Here is a 22,666-nt window from a genome sequence, read left to right on the forward strand (position 1 = left end):
TCAGGTGCTTTCACTTCCAACTGGAGGGGGGGCACCTCTATTGTTCTCTATTTTTATCTTCCCGCCTCATCCCCAGATGCTGCAACAAGTGCAGCGCAAGGCAATGCAGCCCCGGCGGCAGCCCCGCACCATTGCCAAGGCAGGAAGGCGCGTTGGCTTCTATGGGGCTCAGGACCCGTCCTTGGGAAGCTGGGGCTCTTCAGGAAGGAAGGCGCGCCGTCCCTCGGCTGCCGGCGGGCCCGGCCTGCGGCTCGGCTGGGAGCGGGGACTCTGCAGCGCCGCTCCAGCACCAGAGCCCAGCGGGGAAGCCCGGGAGTTGCCATAGAGACTCGCGGCGCAAGCAAGACGTGAGCTCCCTTCTGCCGAGCCGGAGTGAGAGGAGTTAATGGGCTGACCCACAAAATCTGCTCCGGAGAGGCGAGCGGACCCAGAGCGAGTTCCGAGCGCGCCTTCCAGCAAGCCAGCAGTCCCGGGCGGGAGCGGGCCATGCCGCCCGCCGGCCCCCCTGGCGCTCCCCGCCGCCTCCGGATCCCCAGACGGGGCAGCTGATCCATGTCCGCCCAAGTTCCGCGCCCGAGGGGCCTCCGGAGACGCCTGAAGCGCCTGTTGCTCGCCCCGGGCGGCGGCGGCGGCGGCAGTTCTCGGCAGGCAAAGTCGGCCGGGCCGGAGAGGGAGCCCGGGGAGCCTGGATGCGGAGCCGACGGGCGGCGGAGCCTCGGCGGGGCAGCCGAAAGGCACGCGCGGACGCACCGCCGGCGCCCTCTTGCTCCGCGGAGCGCGCCAGCCTGGCGGAGGGCTGAGGAAGCGAGCCAGCTGCCACCCCCGGACCCCTCGGCCGGCTCCCATGGGCACCAAGCACTCTTCGCGCTGCCTGCTCCTCAGGAGGAAAATGGCGGAAAGCGCGGCGGCGGAGAACACCGAGGTGAGAAAGCCCCCAGCCCCCTTGGCAGGCGCCCACCTGAGCGCCCCCGGCAGTGGCGTAGCGTGGGGGGTGCAGGGGGGCCCGGCCGCACCGGGCGCACCATCTGGGGGTTAGGGTTAGGGGGCGCAAATCCACGGGTTAGGGGGCGCAAATTACTTGCCTTGCCCCGGGTGCCTGCAACCCACGCTACGCCACTGCCCGGCCGGCCGGCAGGACCACCTTCTTCCAGCCCGGCCGGGGCTCCCTCCTCTCCGGCTGCCGCAGATCGGCTCCTTCCCGGGCGGGACAGGCGAGGTGCCCGGAGCGGAGCGGCGAGGGCAGGATGCAGCCCGCAGTGCCCGGCGGAGCTGGCCCGGGCGCCGCAGAGGGAGCGAGCGGCGGGGCGCGCGATCCTTTCGGGTCGGTCGGCTCCACGTGGCGAAGCAGCCTCGCCGCGGAGTCGGAAACTCTTCGGGGCGGGAAGGGTCCCGGGAGTCGGGGCTGCGCGCAGGCGGGCGCCCCAGGAGCCCACGTCCCTTTCCGTCTGCAGCTTGCACGCCGGGCTCCCCTTCCCGAAGACTTTCGGCCGGCCGGCCGTTTGGCCAGGCTCGCGCAGGGCGCTGACCTACTTTGCCTGGGTCTTGGCTCTCGCGGGGGGAGGAGGATGTCCTGGAAATGTTTAATTCCCCCCGCATCGCAATCCGCCTCCAATCTGAGCTCCACAACTCTTCGCCTACGTGCAAGAAAGATTTCTAAATGCGCCTGAACGCAAGGCGGCTGGAATGATCTCAAAGGAGAATGATTAAAGCAAAAAAAAAAATCGAGGCGGGAGCCACATGGCAGGTGCTGCATGGAAGCTCCTGCAAACACTTTGCGAGGGAGACGATGCTAAAAACAGCACCAGGCGGGCGGAGCATCTGCAAAGTGCCGGAGGAGCAGCGCGCCGCGCCGCCTGCAACTGGGGTTCGAATGAAGGTCACAGCCTGGCTGGTTAGAGTTGTTTTACCTAAGCGGAGATGCTTGAAGGTGGGGGAGCGTATTAGCTGAGACCTTAAACTTTAATTATTTGAACAACGTTATGTTCTCCCATCCTCCTCCTCCTCCTCACCCTGTGAAGGCAGGTAGAAAATGTTCAGCTTGGAAACGGAAAGCAATGAGTTTGCCCTCCTTAGGCTTCATCCAAATGACCTGTGGTAGCCAGGTAGAACCTCCATGTTCAAAACAACATGCCCCAGAATACCAGGTGATGATTGTGATCTGTTTGGCTGCAAAGATTTTTGCTTAGATTCAGCAGGCTCTTCTCATATTGAAGTTAAATGTTTGCTAAAGGGAGAGTAACATTATAAACTAATTAAAAATGGGTCGCTATTCTCTACTGAAGATAGAGTTAACAAGATAACGGTAAGTTTATCTCTTACAACATATCCGTAGTTCTTACCTTACTAACTCTATGTTATAACCCACCCTCTTCTGTTGTGAAGTTAAGGCGTTCAAGGGTGCTTCTGCAAGTATCAAATCTCACCTTAACCATAAACTCACTGATGACTGATCGCTTTTGTTACTTCAGTCCAGTGCCGTGCGGTCATTGGACTAAGGGACTAGGCTAGTCTCCTGGTCCCTCCTTCCCTGTCCCGGGAAGCTTCCGCCCTCTTAGGGAGGAAGGTGCGATGCTCATTAGGACGTCACAACGTCACACACATGACACTGACTCCCCATGCCTCTCACAAGCTAGCACCTCTGGTCCTAACTGTTCCCTATGAAGAATTTCACCACACACCACTGCTTCAGTCATTGTTTGAAGAAACTTCAGACATCTCTGTTTGAATAAATATTGTTTAAGAATGAGTAAGAAATTATGGTGGGTTTGTCAAGCCTATATTTGTTAACTTGGACCTAACACCTACATTTAATGTTATCTTCAAATAATTATCTACTAATGTAGTCTACTATTGACCTCTGTCAGATGATGTATCAGATGCTTTATGATACTGCTTCTTTCAAATTAAGACTACAGAATCTGTTTTCTCACTGGTTAAACTTTAACTGCATGCTGAGTCAACTTATTGTCTTTTATAACTGATATTTTCAGTGACCAACAATGTACCTGCCATTAATTAGTCATAAAGATATAAGAGGCATATTGTACCAAGGAATTCCATTAATTAACAAACTTGATAATACTCTGGTTCAGCTTCATAGATTTGATTTCTTCTGGTGACTAGCAAGTTGACAACTGGCGCTGTGGGTTCGAATCCCTGTGACGGGGTGAGCTCCCGTTGTTTGGTCCCAGCTCCTGCCAACCTACCAGTTTGAAAGCACACAGTGCAAGTAGATAAATAGGTACCGCTCCAGCGGGAAGGTAAACAGCATTTCCGTGCACTGCTCTGGTTCGCCAGAAGTGGCTTAGTCATGCTGGCCACATGACCTGGAAAAACTGTCTGGGGAAGCAGACAAATGCCGGCTCCCTTGGCCTGTAAAGGGAGATGAGCGCTGCAACCCCAGAGGCGTTCGCGACTGAACTTAATTGTCAGGGGTCCCTTTACCTTTACCTTTACTATTATCTAAAAACTACCCTGTAAACAAGAACTAATGAACTGATGACTCATTGAACTGATAAACCTTAATTGATTTCCTGAATAACTGATAACCAATGACTGATGACTATTTTGAAAGTGATTACTAACTATTAACAAGAGCAGGTGGGTACCATTGATGTTTGATCTTGTTAGACTGACCTGCTTCTTCAAGGGAAGTGCAGCCTTAATCCAGGGAAGGTGTCCACACCTCATGGACCCCCCCCCCCATGAAGCCACCCACTGGTCTTCTTTTCCTGATTCTGATGGTTTGGAGGGGTAAAGCTGGTGTCATCAGCATTGGGTGCCACCTCAGCCCAAATTCCCTGATTTGGCATCATTTCAAAATGGCCTCATATAAGTAGCATGGGGAACAATAACACTGCTGTGCTGGTCATATGACAGAAAGCCATTGACTACATAAAATAATTGCTGGAGGATGCAGGTGGTGGAGAAATAAGTTTCCCTTATCATTGCTTCCACAATAATACACTGTTAACCCATATTCAGTGAGACTCAGCTTTGTAGCACTGCATTCCCGTAGTCACCCTTCCTCCTTCATCACATACACGTCTCCGAGTACTTCATGGTGTTGGCAAGGATACCCAGGAACAATTGCATTCAAGGCCTACACATCTCACGATTCCCACAGTAAGAGAACGGCCTCAGCAGGAGTGCCAGCTGTATCGGCTAGAAAATTCTTCAGAGCATTCAGGAAACAACCTGATTCTATAATTCTCCAGGGCAGACTATCTCAATGGTTCTCCTCCTCTGCAGAGGCAGAGAGGCGCATCCAGCCCAGACCTCACCAGGGAATCATTTGTCCATGACCGTGTGCTCAAATCAGCTTTGTTGCAAAAATCAGGTCATGTTCTGCCATATTGGGACTGCCCTGTGGTTCTCATGGAGGCCATTAAGTCCTGAGCCAGAGCACTGAGGCCACCTGGAGATGAATGTAGAATTCTCCCAGCAGATTAAAAATGGTCTATACAGGCCAGGGCTCTCATCCACTGAAATTCTAAGGAATATACTAAATCTAAATTAGATCTATTCTAGATATGAGTTTTCTCTTCTGATGTGTGTGCAGAAGAGTGGCTAGGACTTATGAGTGTTTTACAGCCTATATTTCCATACTTTGCTGCATATTTTGTGATTTTAAATCTCTGCTGTTCTCTCACGACAGAGTGAGAATTTCCATAATTCTTCTTCTTTTCTAGGTTGGCAGTGGTCCTTCCCCACCCATTCAGCCTCCAGCTGTTCCAAAGCCTGTCCAATCCACCATTCCTGTTCCAGGCAGAGGAAAAATAGCAAAATTCCTCAATCCAGAAGAGATGACATCAAGGGATTATTACTTTGATTCATATGCCCACTTTGGAATTCATGAGGTAATCCCTTAAAAAAACACTACCGTATTGGCTCGAATATAAGCCGCACCCGCAAATAAGCCGCACCTTTAACTACACTTTTATGTAGTTATATGTAATAAATATTACAGTGATCAAAATCAAGAAGGGTCAAGGACTTATATAAAAAAAATGGAATTCCCAAGGTCTAGCTGTACCTCAGTCCCTCATACATGAATTTGTATGTGTGTATAATGCTTTGATTATTATTATTATTATTATTAATAATAATAATAATAATAATAATTTATTTATACCCCGCCCATCTGGGCGGCTTCCAACAAAATATTAAAATACAGTAATCCATCAAACATTAAAAGCTTCCCTAAACAGGGCTGCCTTCAGATGTCTTCTAAAAGTCTGGTAGTTGTTCTCTTTGACATCTGGTGGGAGGGTGTTCCACAGGGCAGGCACCACTACCGAGAAGGCCCTCTGCCTGGTTCCATGTAACTTGTAAAATTTGGTGGAGATTTCAGGCAGCATCACCTTTGATGTAGTGGTTGAGAGATGTAGCCTGCAGGCCACCAGCTCACCATCACCAATAGTTTAAAATGTGACACACATTTGAAGCAGGTCCTCAGGCGCAGGGAAGTAGTTGAGCAGGTGGAACTCACCCTGCCTTATCTTGAAAATGTATTAGCCATCAGCTCCACCCTCTAACCAACTGAACTATCTACAGCGGCACTGTTAGCTGCTTTAACTATATAGCTAAAATGGCTGCAAAATTTGCTCAGAAACTTCCACTTGCCTAATTCCATGTTAGATCAAACAATAGATAGTACGGATAATTGAACAGCGATTTTACTGATGTTGTTCATGTTACTGTGGAACGTGAGCAAGGGATGGACTAAACGACCTCCAAGATATAGCTGCAAAATCCACAAATCTGTGAAAAGTTCCAAGTGTTTTCTCCCCAAAGTTGAGAACATTTTTGCTAGCTAAAACATATGATGATTTTTAAAAATGGAACACAAGTAAATCATGTATTTTCAAGTAAATATATGGTGCCTTTTTCTAACACAGGAAATGTTGAAGGATGAGGTGCGCACATTAACGTACAGGAACTCCATGTATCATAATAAACATGTTTTTAAGGATAAGATTGTATTGGATGTTGGAAGCGGCACAGGGATCCTCTCAATGTTTGCAGCAAAGGCAGGAGCCAAGAAAGTTTATGGGGTAAGAAGAGCATTTCCTGAAAAATCCCGTCACATTTGCATGTATATTTTCGCAGCTTTGCAGCAGCGTTGCCAACTTTTGATTTTAAAAATTTAGGTGCCCACAGTGAAGTTCAATGGACTCTGAGTAGTCAGGATATGGAGCCAGGCAAAATGTTCTGGCAATCAATCAAAATGTCTGGCTTTTACATTACAAATTCTAGCAATTGGCCCAAAAATCAGCCAGGTCAGTTCCCCTCCCCCAACCAAGTTGGCAACCCTACTTAGAAAGGATCTGCACTAGATATTCTTTCCATCTTGGTGTCATTCTCATCCATTTCTTTTCTTGCTACATGTCACTTAGTGCAATCTTTTGTGTGTTTTCTCCCAAGTCCCACAATTTGCAACAGGGCCTACCGACAAGGAAATGTGCGTAGGATTGTACCTACAGATAATTCCTTTGGCTCTTTTCAGCCACATGGTGTGTCCTAATATCTGTGAGGTTGGAGTCAGACATTTGTTTAGTGGTAAACAAGGTGACTCAAGTTGAATAAGTTCCCCTCACAATTTCTAACATGGCAGCTGCATATTGAGATTGTGGCTCTGCACTTCCTGGTTCAGATTCCTTTGAAATATTTTCTGGAAATTGATGAGTATTAGATCTGCCAGTTAGGCTGGAAGGGGATGGGTTAGAAAAATATTTCACTGTGGAAAAGGGTGTCAGTAACTCTAGAGTGGTTTGTTGGGGAAGGTTCTAAGCCCTCATCAGAACTTTCTGACAGCCAGTCACTCTTCCCCCACACTTGGCGCTTTATTTCTTTGGCTCTCTTCCAGACTAAGCTGAGCCAGAAGCAGTTTACAACAACATCCAGGTAATATCAAAATACAAAGCATTTTGTATTTCCTCCTGTCACTAACATACACTGCCAAAGCACTAATTTAAAAGAAGTTCACATAATAAAAAACAAACAAAAAGGGATAAATATACAATTATCTATGTTATGAAAATACAGTAATAGTATATAAGTGTGTTGGAAGCCGCCCAGAGTGGTGGCGCAACCCAGCCAGATGGGTGAGGTATACATAATAAAATTATTAATGATAGAATAGCGGTATAGTAATATTATCAATAATAGTAATAAGCAATCAATAATATGACAATAACTAAGTAGTAAGTAAATTTTTATTTATACCCCGCCCTCGCTGTCCAAGACCGGGCTCAGGGCGGCTAACATCAAATGTCAAATACATTAAAGCACAATCAAACAATTGATTAAAATACAGTTTAAAAATTAGAATCAGGGTTAAATTAAATGACTTCCCATGAAATTACAACCAAGGGGTCGGGAACCTCAAGTATTCATCAGGGCCAGCTATCCATGTTGGTCCCACATGAGCTGATAAAAGAGGTAATTTACAGGGTTCCATAGAGGGGGGTCAAACTGCGCCCAAACTGAAGGCCAGACGGAACAGCTCTGTCTGCGAAAGGATGTCAAGTCCTGCAGGGCCCTGGTCTCCTGTGATAAAGCGTTCCACCAGGCTGGGGCCAAAGCCGAAAAGGCCTTGGTCCTCGTTGAGTTTAACCTCCTTGAGGCCCGGGACCTCCAAGATATTATTATTTGCGGACTGTAAGGTCCTCTGTGGGGAATACCCGTTGAGGTGGTCCCATATTACGAGGGTCCTAGGCCGCAGAGGGCTTTAAAGGTTAAAACCAGCACCTTTAACCTGACCCTATACTCCACTGGGAGCCAGTGCAGCTGGTATAGCACTGGATGAATGTGGTCCCACAGCAAGGACCCCATAAGGAGCCTCGCCGCGGCATTCTGCACCCGCTGGAATTTCTGGGTCAGCTGCAAGGGCAGCCCCGCATAGAGCAAGTTACAGTAATCGGGCCTGGAGGTGATTGTCGCATGGATCACTGTGGCTAGATGAGGGCGAGAAAGGTAAGGGGCCAGCTGCTTAATTCGGTGAAGGTGGAAAAATGACGCCTTTGCTGTAGCTGCAACCTGCGCCTCCATAGAGAGGGAGGCGTCAAAGGTTACACCCAAACTCCTGACTGAAGTTTTATCAAACTAACTACCTGTCACAAATTACTCAAATACAGTGCCACACTTGGCTTTTCCATTAAAAATCCCCTTGGTACAGAGACAGTGAGCATGCTAACTCCCTCAGACTGATTTAGAAACAATGCTACAGTGTTGTCCAGTGCTGGCCACATGACCCGGAAGCTGTACGCCGGCTCCCTTGGCCATTAAAGTGAGATGAGCGCCGCAACCCCAGAGTCGGCCACGACTGGACCTAATGGTCAGGGGTCCCTTTACCTTTACCTTTATATAAAGGCAGCGACTGATTTGTGAGGGGTTACGTTCCAGACTCCCACACTCGTTGGTGGGGCCTGTGTAAGCTGCTCCCTTTTTGACTTTTTGGGTCACTTCCAGGGTTGGTGTGATGCATGCTTGCGGGGTTGCACACTTACTGGACAACCCTAAAATGATCACTGGCTGTACACTTCGACCAATCTGGTTTTGTTCCAGGTCCAATAATTACTGATCCAACAAGAAAATGATTAAACATTCTTCATTTTAGTAGAGAAAGGGAATATCATCACCTTTAGCAAGTGTCTCACTTGATATATTTTTAAGCATTTGAATGTGTAGATCCAAATTACCTAATGGAAGTAGTTTAAAAAAATGGATTTGTAAAAAAAAACTTGTAAAAACTTCTGGAAGACATTTATGATAGAAGACAGGCTGCAATTAGAATAAATAATTCAGAGTCTCCAAAATGTGTTCTTAGTTGTGGAACGAAACAGACTGCTCTCTGTTGCCTCTGTTATTTGTCTTAATTTTAGAACCATTAGCAATTAAATTACACAATGGCCTCTCTGGTACGGGAGTGGTTATAAATGGAAGTGGTTATAAATGGAAAAGAACAAAATTTAGGCCTCTATGCACATAATATAATTTTATGCACCTCTGACCCTATTACAGCAGGCAACATATTATGTACGGAATTGGAGCAGTTCTCCAGGGTCTCCGGATTGCAAGTTAATTTTCAAAAACCAGAGGTAATGTCTTTTCATACACCACTCCATATACACTTAAAACAATGTTGAAGAGTCCAATAGCTAGGAAAAGTTTTAGATCGCTGGGGGTACAAATGACCTATAATTTGAATGTTAGTATAATTATAGCACTGTTTGAAAAAAATACGTACAGATACATTGGAATAAATTGAGACTCTCCATTACAGACAGACTGGCCACATCCAAAATTATGATTGCACCTTAATAGCTCTTTTTCTTTCAATCGCTGCAAGGTTGAATACCAATAGCTCATCTGAACAATCAGAAAAAACTTAATAAGTTTCTATTCAGTTGGGCCAACCACATTTAAAAAAATCTTTATTGTATCTCCACCCATCAACCAGTTGGGGCATTCCAAACTTAAGTAGCTAAGTAGCTATTATGAAGCAATCCAACTTAACCATATGGAATTGAGGTCATCCAGTAAGAGAACCCAGCTGTCAACACTGAAAGAGATAGAAATTGTATGGTATTAGCATTAATGAAAAATACATTTTGATAGTTGAGTTGGCTTGCTAAGCCCTATACTCTTACGTCATTCAGAATATAGGGAAAATGAGCAAAAGTTTTAGCTCCAGGACTGTCACTGTCACCTATAAGTCCAATACAGCACCTTCCTTTATCTCAAAATAAAAATAGATCATAAAATGTGAATGTATGGAAAGAACACCAGTTATATTATTTGAAAGGTTTTTATAGCAAGGGACAACCTCTTACAGCAGCAGAGATTACGTTTAGAAAATAATCAAATTTTATGGTTGTTAGGATATCAGTTTCTTACACATATACAAATTACAAAAGGAAGCTATGAGGAAGCTAAAAGAATTTAAAAAGATAAGAGGAAGTATAATGACTAAGGGATTAATTTCCCTTCTATACAAAACCTTGATTGAGAACCAATTTTGCCTTCAACAAAATCTAAAAAACTGGTGAGAACTAAATTGGGATATAAATATTGGTAACGATAAATGCAACTATCTGTGAACAAAAGCACCATATGCACCTCTGTCAGCAACTACTAGGAAATGTTCACTAAAAATTGTGCATGGATGGTGTTAACCAAGGCGCCTATCTTATGTAAAGTCCAATAGCCTGCCATTGTGTTGGAGAGGATACCAAATTATAGGTACATATCAACACATGTGATGGGAATGTCCACAAATAGGAAAAAAAATGGAAATGTCTTTTAAGAGCTATCTCAGATTACAGCTCAGACAATCCCAATAACCCCAGCATTAGCCTTCCTTAATTTATATACTTCAGATATGCACCAATTAAGAAGTAAGGAATTAATTACACATTTATTAACAGCAACCAGAATGGTAATAGCCAGAACTTGGAAAACTTTGCCATTACTGAATATAGATCACTGGTACAATATATTCTCACAAACAGACATAATGGAAAAGTTGTCACAAGAATTGAACATGGCAAGGACACAGAAAAATAAAATAATATTTACACTGTATGATATGATTTTATTAACTATACAAATGAAATATCACATGGATGAGAAATACCTAAAACATATACTGTATTATGGCATGGATAAGCAGGCAATATTCTTTAGTTCCAATTTGATTTATTGAAGAATCTATTGATATTTTTTTTTGTAATCACCTCATTATTATGTTTTGTATTCTCCCTCCTAGTGGTTCATTTTTTTGTTAGTTTTGTCATGGTTTATTATTTATGTTTGTACAAAGAAATTACAATACAGTGGTACCTTGGTTTAAGAACAGTCCTGTTTACGAACAATTCGGTTTACGAACTCCGCAGAACCGGAAGTAGTGTCCTGGTTTGCGAACTTTGCCTCGGTCTAAGAACGGAATCTGAGTGGTGGAAGGGCACCAGCAGTGGGAGGCCTCATTGGGGAAAGTGTGCCTTGGTTTAAGAACGGTTTCGATTTAAGAACCTACTTCCAGAACAGATTAAATTCGTAAACCAAGGTACCACTGTAATCGTTTTGTGAATGCTTTGTTACTGATTTTGCAACAGAAAATTAATTAAAATAATAAAAAGAGAAAAATGAAAGAAGCATATCACATTATTTACTAAAGCACAGTTGGTCTATGTTTGCACTACAGACTAAAAGAAGGTCGTCTAACAGATTCCTCACTTCGCTAACCAGTCGGCAATTGCCGGAAGTCATGTAGGAAGTCATGATACGAAACCAAGTTATCAATTTGGGGGTCTCAAAGGGTTGAACTGGGGTTCTTAAAGGGATGAAATGGGGAATCATTACTTCCATGGCCCCAAATCTGGAAAGAAGGTGGCTCACTATTTTGTCCTAAATGGGAGAAAAGAAAATGGAGACTATGCCTCAATGAGCATATATACACTAAAAACTTAAATTTGTATTTCCCGCTTCTTTTAGATACATATTTTCATATTCTGTTTTTTTTCCTCTCTCCGTACAGTTTCTGGCATGATTCAAATAAAATGCCTCTCATTCGTTCTGCAATACTTAATGCAAAGCACTTTCTCTTTCTCTCCTGCATCCTTTAGATTGAATGTTCCAGTATATCTGACTACTCGGAAAAAATTGTCAAGGCAAATCACTTGGACCACAGTAAGACATATTTAAGGAAATTAGTGGTGCCTAGTGTTTCTGATGTATTTACATACCCATGTTTGCATTTTGGTTTATGGATTTACCGTATATGATTAATTTTTTTAACACACACACACACACACACACACACACCCCTTTCTAGGGTAAAGGTAACCCTAACCCCTGACCATTAGGTCCAGTCGTGGCCGACTCTGGGGTTGCGGTGCTCATCTCGCTCTATAGGCCAAGGAAGCGCGTGGTGTACAGCTTCCGGGTCATGTGGCCAGCATGACTAAGCCGCTTCTGGCGAACCAGAGCAGCACATGCAAATGCTGTTTACCTTCCTGCCGGAGTAGTACCTATTTATTTACTTGCACTTTGACGTGCTTTCGAACTGCTAGGTGGGCAGGAGCAGGGACCCAGCAATGGGAGCTCACCCCGTCGTGGGGATTTGAACTGCCAACCTTCTGATAGGCAAGTCCTAGGCTCAGTGGTTTAGACCACAGTGCCACCCACGTCCCATCCTGTGAAATAGCAGGCAGTAAAAAAATAATAATAAATCATAATAAAGGAAATAGATGTTTGCAGATATGCATTTGCCCATAGGTGCCTATCTAAAAATAAAAATAAGCCAGGTCTCTGTAATCTATAAGGTGGGGTTAATGAACAATAGTACTAAGTTCTAAGTGAACAAATGAAATAATATGTGAACTAGCAATTTGTAAAATCTCACCCCTTGTTTCCAGTTATGAATAGTGTTCCAAACAGAAAACAATTTCAGTTTTGCGTAAGGTAGAAACAAAGAAGTTTCCGTTCATCCCTGCCAAACATGTGGGATCCTACATCCTATTGCTGTTTGCAGGGAATGGATTTATTTTTACTAAGATTAAAATTTAATATGTAAATGAAATTAGAAGAGACAGAATACTATGTTCCACCAAGATTTTCCTAAGTACAGTATATGAAATCTGTTCTTTTTTGCTTCTTACAGTAATCACAATATTTAAGGGTAAAGTAGAAGAAGTTGAATTGCCTGTGGACAAAGTAGACATCATCGTCAGTGAATGGATGGGTTACTCACTTTTCTATGAGTCCATGCTTAACACTGTCATCTTCGCTAGAGACAAGTGGCTGGTAGGTGAATGGATGGCCATTAGTTTGCCAGTCATTGTCCTCCCCCCAAGTTAGCTTGTTGGAATGGGAGTCATTTTGAGACTCTCTAAAAGATCTGCAAAGAGGGTGAAATAAACAGAGAAATAGATCTGTTTGATTTTTAGAATCAAAGCTTCATTTTGGAGTGACACCCTGCAGTTCTCTAGCAGTGATTCATATAACAACCTTGAGACTTAGTGACATGAAGGATTTCAAAGAAAGCAAAGGTGGGTGTTTTGGTAGGAGCAGTTCAAAAATATGATGTCTTTGTCAAGTGACTAGATTATAAGATCTATTTCCCCATAATTCATCAACAGAAACCTGGGGGGCTTATGTTTCCAGACCGGGCTGCATTGTATGTGGTAGCAATTGAAGATAGGCAGTACAAAGACTTCAAAATCCACTGTAAGTATGTAGATATTACAATTCTTCTATGCTTTTCATACAAGCTGTTTGTTAGCTGATATTGCTGTGGAGAGGATTATTGAATTCCTCCATCAAGTGCAGCCTGTATGCAGGTCCAAGGATGTCTAGGCCCAACACGCACAACTGGACAAGGGCCAAGCATCCCTATGGCAGGCCAAACAACTTCAAGAGACTTGCATCACGCTCTGTCCGAATGTGAGCAACTTTGCCCTCAAAGTACCTTGTAGCCTTGCCACAGCAGGTTCCTGAGGTCTCCAGACTCAAAATTCTGCTTTTGACTTCCATTGTCAAAAAGCTTTGCTATTACATTTCTCCTCATGTTTAACCAAAATCTGCTTCTTAGAAACTTCCAACCTTTAGTCCTGCTGTCTGGAGCAAAAGAGCATCTGCTTCATCTATTGTGTGACAGCCCTTTAGATATTTGAAAACAGCAATTATCCCTTAATCTTCTCTTCCCTAGGCTAAACTTGCACGAATTGCAAATGTTTCCCTTTTATTTGTACTGACCTTTGACCCTCTCCATTTGTTTTGACAGGGTGGGAGAATGTATATGGCTTTGATATGACCTGTATCAGGGATGTTGCCATGAAGGAACCCTTGGTGGACATTGTAGACCCAAAGCAGGTGGTGACCAATGCCTGTTTAATAAAGGTTTGGCGTTTCTAAAAGTATAAATTTAAAATAGTGTTACTTTAAAAAGATTTCTGTGACTTCAGGGATCCAGTACTTTGGTCTTTGTCCTTTCGCTCTGACTTTTCATGCTGCTAATCAGCTTCAGATGTTGATCCTTCTATATAAAAGCCGCACGACGGTGTTCCATTGTACTATGGCACAGCCCATAATGCTGGTGGCTCTGCTTCAGTCCCCTCTGGTCAAAAGTTGCAGCTAGTAAATGCCACTAACTAATGGAAAGGATAATTACTGTGCATGGTCTAGTCCAGGAAAAATAGGTTAAGGGGAAGTTGTAAATGTGCATCCTGGATGCCAGGCACACCGCCCTTGGTGGTGGAGAGGGGCAGTGGCTGCCTCATGACAGCTTGCCATTTCTGAATGTCTATAGCCAGCTTCCCCTTCATTCTGGTGAGCCTTTGGCTTACTGGGGAGCTTAATATTAATGTATATAAAGTCTTAAGAGATGTTGCTATATTAGGGATGCTCATAATTGAATCCTTTGTACGTGTGAAGAATTTTTATGTATTCGAATTACTGTAGCTGTATGTTAATTGAAAACCAGTTTGTAGTGATGATATATTTTAGTCTGTTACCAACAGTAATTTATTTTAGCATGTTTTTTCTTTTCTTTTGTAGAGATTTGTAATTAATAGCATTGCAAAAGCACCAGTGAGAAATTTGTGGGTTTTACAGTTATGGCGAAACATCCACGTGCTGTTTCTGTCATCCCACCCACTTGGGAACGGCAGGGGTCAGGATGTGGTGTAACTCAACACCCAAAAACACCACACTGTGATGTACACACAGATGTTGTCCATGTACCTAGCTCCCAAGAGGGAACTCTGGTGTTGGAGAACTGTGGAGATAGAGCAGTTTATTACACAAGGGCACAAAAGGGGGGACTTTGCAAGCAATTTGCCTCTTGATCACTCCTAAGAACTTGCTCACATTGCTAAAACTCATAAGACTTTTTATTTAACATGCACTCTGCCTCAATACTCAGGCACAAAGAGCCAATAGCAACTTTCACTTCACTACACCAAGTCTTGAAGGAGCATCTCCACCCCCATCGTTCTACCACTGAGGTCCAGCTCTGAGGGCCTTCTGGCTGTCCCCTCACTGTGAGAATCCAAGTTACAGGGAACCAGGCAGAAAGCCGTCTCGGCAGTGGCACCCGCCCTGTGGAACGCCCTCCCACCAGATGTCAATGAGAACAACAACTACCAGACTTTTAGACGACATCTGAAGGCAGCCCTGTTTAGGGAAGCTTTTAATGTTTGATACTGTATTTTAATATTGTGTTTAATATTGGAAGCCGCCCAGAGTGGCTAGGGAAACCCAGCCAGATGGGCGGGATATAAATAAATTATTATTATTATTATTATTATTATTATTATTATTATTATTATTATTGAATGCCAGGGCGCAGCAACCTACACTAGTAAGCATGGGAAGAGAGGAACACTTGCTGTAATGGATCATTCTTACAACTGTCCTCCCACCCGAATGCCATATGGGAATACTGTGTCTTTGCTCAATATTCTTCCTCCACAACAGTGGGATGAAACTCATCCCATATGTAGGCAAGTTCCTTGTTGGTGAAGGCCAGGCCCTCAGTTCTCTTAGCTGCAACAAAGAACCTCCCCCACTCTGTTTCTTGACTTGCCATTTGTGTGGGTTCTGTGACAAAATTGTCACACTCGCTTTCTGTAGATTTTTTGGGATTCTTCTCAGAAGTGTGTTTGAATGCACACGAGTGCTGGACACACGCACATGTGGAGGGTTCAGACACATGCTTTGCAACAGTCCTGGTGGAGGAATACAGGCAGCAAAGGTGGCTTGAGGCATGTGTTGCTAACCTGGAATGTGTTGTTTGTAACATGTGGACAGCCTTGCCACTTGAAGAGTGCGTAATGAGTTTTGTGTGTGTTTCCCTCCTCCTTTCTTTACCTCAGTATGATTAGATAAGTATGCAATATTAATAGGCTAGCCCAAAATTTCTTTTGAAAATTAAAAGGTGCTCATTGTGGGTGTTACTTTCCTCTGTCTGCTCTGCTTCTTTGCAGAGAGTTCAAAGGGGTTTTGCAAACCGTTGCCTGTTGTACCACTCCCTGCTGGAGGGTTCCCAGGAAGGGGAAGTTATAGACCAGGCTCCAACCTCGGCCCTCCAGATGTTTTGAGACTATAATTCCTATCGTCCCTGGTCCTGCTAGCTAGGGATCATGGGAGTTGTAGGCCAAAAACATCTAGAGGGCCGAGGTTGAGGAAGCCTGTTATAGACCTAATAGAGGTACTATTGCAGCAACCCAGGTGGCAGAGGAAGTTTTGGCAACAGTAGTTTGGACAGAGAAGGTGCCACTTCCCAGGCAGGTTTCTGTCGAGGATTCACATCAGGGCAGATGCAAGAGGTTGTGTTTGCACGAGGGGTTTGGGCAAGGAATGCAAGGGCAACTTCACCAGGGATATAACAGGCCAGATACAGGAGATCATTCTAGTTAAACAAGCAGACTTGCTCACCTAGGTAATATAAACTGCCTAGCCTTGGTCTTTTATATTGATGTTTTCTGTGGCTTCTCTCTTCTCCTTCTGCAACACCCAACAATACAGGAAGTGGATATTTATACAGTGAAGACTGAGGACCTGGTGTTTACCTCTGCCTTTTGCCTCCAAATTCAGCGCAATGACTACATTCACGCCTTGGTTACTTACTTTAATATAGAATTTACAAAGTGCCACAAGAAAATAGGGTTTTCTACAGGTAAGTTCTTTTTTTGGCTTCATGCTGATTCAGGGTGTGAGTTCTGTCTCCAATTACAGACATCAGGGTCAGAAACATGATAACACTGAGTAAGGTTTTAAGGGATAAATTCTTGAGTTTAGAAAATGATCACATTAGTAACAAATTTTAAAACACAATAAAAGGAAAGCATTATTGTGGTGTGCTTCTTGATTATTTTTGTAGGGAAGATCAGGGCAATTAACAAATATTTTAATAACATTAAGTGACATTAATGGCATAGGAGTTAAATAGCATTAGCTAAAAGACAAAATATTATGTAAAGAAACTTACAAATGTTACATTGCTCACCACGGAATCACCCGACAATAATGCCAGTGTGAAGATACTTTGTTAAATCATCTTCATTTCATTGGTGTAAGTATAAACAACATTAGATTGGTGGGGAATTTCTTCCATGTAATCTGTCTCCTTTTGTAGCACCAGATGCCCCTTACACTCACTGGAAGCAAACCGTCTTCTACCTGGAGGACTACCTAACTGTAAGAAGGGGTGAAGAACTCTACGGAAGTATATCCATAAAGCCAAATGAAAAAAATGTGGTAAGTTGGGCTCACATAACTGAATTTAGATGATCAGCTTAGGAACCTATGGGTGCCTAGGACAGGTATTTCTGAAACATTTGTTCATGGACATTTGTTGAAAAGTACCTGAAACTACCTCAGGACGCAATCATTTTTGATTGTCTGATTTGACTTTTGACACTTTAGTAAATCATATTTAAAAAATGGATCTGATTTTTTTTCAACATCCAAACACGTTTCATGATCTGTCAGTTGTTCTGGTTAAACAAAAGACCACAAGAAAGAAGATTCCACCTAAACATTAGGAAGAACTTCCTGACAGTAAGAGCTGTTCGACAGTGGAATTTGCTGCCAAGGAGTGTGGTGGAGACTCCTTCTTTGGAGGTCTTTAAGCAGAGGCTTGACAACCATATGTCAGGAGTGCTCTGATGGTGTTTCCTGCTTGGCAGGGGGTTGGACTCGATGGCCCTTGTGGTCTCTTCCAACTCTATGATTCTATGATTCTATGTTACAAAGCTATTATTTCCCAGTGCAATCCTTCTCCAAAAGCAGGCCCCATTAAGTTCAGTGGAGAACGTAGAAGTATTGGAATAATTGCTCTACCTCAACTCTGATCACATGGCCACCTCTTCCTCCTGCAATGGTTGCCAGCAGCTGCAACCTCTCCCTTCAGATCCATTCCAACAGAAAAAGAGGGGAAGAAAAGAATTGGCAGATGTAAACACAGATACATGTGAGGTCAGAATGGCAGAATGCAGAATTATGACGCTGCACTTTGCAGTTATGTGCATTATATGCAGGAGAAGTGCTGCCTTTCCCTGCCTTGCCACTCCTGCCACCACCATACCTGTTGCTGCTTCTCTGCCCGCACTGCCGCTTCCGCAATTTTGGGGGGTGAGATCTTGCACGCAATCTTGCATGGCTTCAGCCCAAATCATCACTGCTGCCAGTGGCACATCTGTGCCTGCAGAGCTCTTGCCTTGGGGCTTCTGCTGCCTCAGGCAGCTGCCACAGTATGCCTAATGGCAGAGCTGGCCCTAATTATGTAGCAATGCTCTTTGTGCTCCTTACTACCAGAAGCAAAATACCCTCTGAGTTACCAGGGTAGAGGCTTCTCCATGATGCCCCCCCCCCCAATCTTCAGGATGCCCTCCCGTAAAAGACACAACTAACACCAGCATCCTTAGCATTTTGGCACCAGCTTAAGACTTATTTATTTGCCCATACATTTTATGTTTTTTAATGAAACATTTTATTGTTCAAACCCATAGGCCACCACGATTCAAGACAAAATACATGTGAAAATACGGTTCAGTTTAGCATATTCCATCAATCAAGACACAAAGTAAAGGGACACTGACCCTACAAATTTGTGCCTAGATCAGGCATGTCCAAAGTGCATTTCAGGGGCCTAATCCGGTCCACCAGTCGGTTTAATCTGGCCCCACAACTTCAAACTTCAATCTTAAAAAAAAGCTCAACAAAATCATAGAAAAGCTCAACAACTTCAATCCTAAAAAAAGGTCAATCCTAAAAAAGGCCTCATGGCCCTTCACTTCATCAAATCTGGCCCTCTTTGAAAAAAGTTTGGACACCTTTGGCCTAGATACTACAAGCATCCCATTCACTCCACTAAGTTTTTTTTATGTCTGGCTCTTAATTTTCTAGCAGACAGAACACATTTTGCAATCTGGATGGTAATAGAAATGTCACTGTTTTCTAGCAATGTACTTATATGTTCCAGCGGCGTATCTGTTTGACAGGAGGCAGAGGATATGAGTGCAAAATTTATACCTTGGGGACTCAAACAAGGAGCAGTGAGATATCCTCAACTTCACTGGACTCACAAATACAACTTCCTACAGAGTACATACACCGAAGCCATAAAACTGATTTTCTCAAAGGAGCTGTAGTAAAGTATTGCTCCAAACCAAATGCCAATTTATATAAAGGGCAGCAGATAGGATAACAATTATTACATTTATCTGATTGAATAAATGTCTTATCATTTAGAATAAACATTTATTCCTTCTTTGAAAAACTGTTTAACTTTGGTAGAAGAGAAAGTGGATTAACTTCCATATTAATCCCATAAGCATTCAGGGTGCTTCAAACAGAGTTTACCCAAGAGTTTGGGGCTGAAGTCTGGAGTTGTTCTCGAAAGTGTTGGGCAGGGGGAGCAGGCGAGAACCATTCACACATACCAACTTCAGCCAGTGCAAAGCAAGTATAACGCGAGCAAAGGTTTCCATAGAAAGCAATCCTGTTTCTGCCTTTAAAAAAGGTGCAGAGGTTCCTTCAGGGACAGCTAATAGGAATTCCATGAAAGAATTCTGCACCATCTTCAAAACAGAAACATTAGTCTACCCCAATACTTCTGTACCTTATGTTAGTTGTGAGATAATATTTGTTTGATGGTGTATCTTAGTATGTACTGTTCATTGTGTGATTTGGTCAGCTGCTTTTATATTAAGTTACATTCCCACGCTATGTTATTTATAGATCATGGGGGTGTAAATATTTTCATAACTCTGCATAAATTGTTCCTGCTAAGTACTTTAAGGATGGAAGTGGGGGAGCACAAGCTGAGTCATATGCTGAAGACCCCCCAGATATGTTTCTCTGTATTCAGAAAAGGGCTAGGGTTTTGTTTTTTGTCTTTGTTTATTTGCTAAGCCACCTACTGAATTTCAGAAAGGAGGAAGCTTTGAGGCAGAACGTTCCAAGTGCTAAGATATACCGGTAGTCCTATGCCACAAAAAAATTATTCTTAATCTGCATTACAGCGTGACTTGGATTTCACAGTAGATTTGGATTTCAAAGGGCAGCTCTGTGAAATTTCTGTATCTAATTCCTATAAAATGCGCTAGAGTGAAACTGTCTTCACAAGAGAAGAAGAGAGCAGCAATTCCTGGTCTGCACATCTCAAGCTGGGAACAATTGCTTCCAGATTTTCAAACTACCTGAACTGAATAGCTGACAAGTCCTTACAGCACAAAGCACCGGCTGTGGATCGCTAACATGAATGTATGGATATAGTTTCTGTCTAGCCTACAGTAAACAACCCTCTTTGTCAAAACAAACAGAACCCACAGCCCACTAGGCGTATAACTTACTATGAGTAAGATTCTTCCAAGCTTTGCATGCTATATGTATTTTTTCTTACTGAAAAGATCTTTTACGACATTGTTGTGCATAGATGACAGAGTTATATTAATAAAGTATAGAACATTTGTCTCTGAATTGGATTTGTTTCCGTTCCAGCTAGCTGAGAAAACATTGAAATTGCAATCCTGAACACACATTCTGCTGGAACCAGCAGGATGGACGTGGGCAAAATCTTTTAATGAAGCGAGCAATCTTTCTTACCTGTTTACTGTACTTTCTGGAAAATGCTTGAACTTGTTAGTACAAGCTAGGAGTTGATTTAAAACAAATTAGCACCATTATTTTATGAATACAGTGTTTGTTCTATTTCTCTGTCTGTAAAAGTGGATTTTGGTTCCTGGTTCAACTGCAGCAGTGGCAACGCGGGACATTGGAATTGTCGTTTCCATTGTGATGAGTTGTATGGAACTGTCCCAAAACATACAGACTGGAGCTTTATGAAATGGTGTGTTCCTTTCTTGCTGTAAACAAGAAAAAACAAAACATAAGAATAAACAAAAATAAATAAACAAAAGCTTTTTATTTATTCATCAACTCCTTCTTTATTTTTCCCTTGCCTGATTGATATAGAGTGCAGAATTCTGCTTTCCTTGGTGCAGGTAGGATTGCCTGGATGGGAAACCTCCCTTTAACCACAAATAGCAGTCTGCTTACCCATAAGCAGATCCACTGCTGAAACGCCCCATGCTTTCAATTTAGATAGCTTTCTGTGGTTGGCAAAAGCTTTCAGCAGTGAAGTGTGGGGGGCGGGGGGAGAGACGTATTGTAACTCACCTTTTAGCTGCCTCATGCCGGAGGTGGGCAGGGCCAGTGCAAAAGAGAGCCGGTCTTCTTCAGTCTTCACGCACACACCCACACTTGCATTCATACACATCCACACAAGCGCATAGGAAGCTACCAGTCGCATATTGTCAGACCCTTGCTTTATCAGTGTTGCCTTCATGGAGTCTTTCCTAGCCCTACCTGGATCTTTGGGTTTCAACCTGGGCCATTTGCCAAGTGTGTGTTGTACCACTGAGCTCTGGCCAGCCATAAAACATTCAGTTCCAAGACATAAAATATACTTGTGCACAGATGCACACACAGTTTGCAAGGAAGGGCGATGCTTCTGGAGTCTGGCTTTTTTCATGACGTGTGCGGGAGGCAAGGCTGTGGTGCAGAGTAAAGGGAGTGTGAGGATTGTTACGGGGGACTGATGTGCATGATCTGCCTTGTAATTTAGAAGTGGGAATACTTCAGCCACACAGGCTCTCTGTGATGACTGTGATGGTTCTAGGCGCATTTCCTCTCCCTCAACCCCCATCTCCTCCAACCTGGCAAGTCTCATGGTTGCTGTTGTAAAGGAAACTTGGAGTGTAGAGGTGGAGGAACACCGCTCTGTTCATGGAGACCAGAGCTGGTCTGGTTTGCCCCCCCCCCCCGGCTGAAATTTAGAGGGTCAGCCCTCTTGGGGGCAGAGGCCCTGTTACAATGATGGTGGTGATAACGGGGTCTAGATGGACCCAGCAGTCCAACAATGCAAGGCGAGTGCTTCCCCCCCATAGGATGTGTTGGGGGGCATAGAAGCCTCTGTGGCTCTGGCTGGGGGCAAAGGAGGTGGAGCCTCTGCCTCTTCTGACGCCTGCCTGCCTTCCAGGCTGAAAGGGATGAAGTGGAGGCCCATGACCCAGCTTTTTTGGACCAGAGCCCTGGCAATGATGAGACCTTCACCACTGAGGGAGCAGCTTCATGGCATGGGAAGGCCATGGGGAATTTGCCTGCTAGTAGATGTAGAATGTACGTCTGAAGTAGGCCTAGGTTCACCAGTCCACACCAGCCCCTTGTGATGCTGGCGGATGTTTGGCCCCCTGGGAGAACAGGACCTGGGCCCCTTTCCCTCATCAGTCTCCCCTCCATGCATGTTGGGCTGGCAACGCTTCAAAGTGAGCTTGCAAGGTGGAAGAATCGGGCCTCTTTACATGCCCCCCCCCTTACCATTCTGGATGCTGCCATGCTGTGTCCACCTCAGGAGCACCCAGTGCCTGTGACCATCCTCTGCCGCTTCCCGTTTTCCTCAGTTCTGCAGCGAATGAGTGTTTTGGTGAATACATCGGGCAGGGGGTCTTCACAGATGTACATTAAGGGGTCTCTGGAGATGGTGGCTAGCCTCTGCAATGAGGAACCAGGTCAGCCTTAAGTGTCTTTTTACCTTTTGGTACTGGCTAAAGTGGTTCTTCCCTCCTACCCATCTCCCCACACTGTGGCGCCCAACCTG

General features: G+C 44.1%; 1 protein-coding gene and 1 pseudogene across 12 annotated transcripts; both read left to right on the forward strand.

Moving 5' to 3' along the window:
- The first annotated feature begins 102 nt into the window (after positions 1–102).
- LOC310770175 (protein arginine N-methyltransferase 8) lies at positions 103–20,938 on the forward strand. Of its 11 annotated transcripts, none has more exons than XM_083630634.1 (10): positions 103–922; positions 4,692–4,859; positions 5,901–6,056; positions 11,628–11,691; positions 12,665–12,807; positions 13,143–13,230; positions 13,787–13,875; positions 16,531–16,681; positions 17,141–17,262; positions 20,031–20,938. In XM_083630634.1, exons 1-10 carry the CDS (start codon positions 845–847, stop codon positions 20,112–20,114), a joined length of 1,143 nt encoding a protein of 380 aa, XP_083486760.1. In that variant the 5' UTR covers positions 103–844; the 3' UTR covers positions 20,115–20,938. The 11 variants fall into 11 exon arrangements, with proteins under 11 accessions (XP_083486760.1, XP_083486752.1, XP_083486759.1 ...); XM_083630633.1 differs by having other exon boundaries at positions 477–922; positions 13,787–13,902; XM_083630628.1 differs by lacking the exon at positions 20,031–20,938 and adding an exon at positions 18,989–20,024 and having other exon boundaries at positions 573–922; positions 13,787–13,902.
- Positions 17,742–18,507, forward strand: LOC310742733 (annotated as a pseudogene). Its single transcript has one exon. The product of its transcript is annotated as an uncharacterized misc_RNA (transcript).
- Positions 20,939–22,666: the final 1,728 nt, after the last annotated feature.

Source organism: Podarcis filfolensis, assembly GCF_964270895.1.
Source record: "Podarcis filfolensis genome assembly, chromosome: 9".
In the NCBI taxonomy this organism is placed as follows: domain Eukaryota; kingdom Metazoa; phylum Chordata; class Lepidosauria; order Squamata; family Lacertidae; genus Podarcis; species Podarcis filfolensis.

Excerpts from the sequence above, each read along its gene's own strand:
- LOC310770175 (XM_083630624.1), top strand. The coding sequence starts at position 2,055 with ATGAGTTTGCCCTCCTTAGGCTTCATCCAAATGACCTGTGGTAGCCAG. Across the intron at positions 4,860-5,900 it reads CCCACTTTGGAATTCATGAG|GAAATGTTGAAGGATGAGGT; the intron begins GTAATCCCTTAA and ends TTTCTAACACAG. Across the intron at positions 12,808-13,142 it reads TCGCTAGAGACAAGTGGCTG|AAACCTGGGGGGCTTATGTT; the intron begins GTAGGTGAATGG and ends ATTCATCAACAG.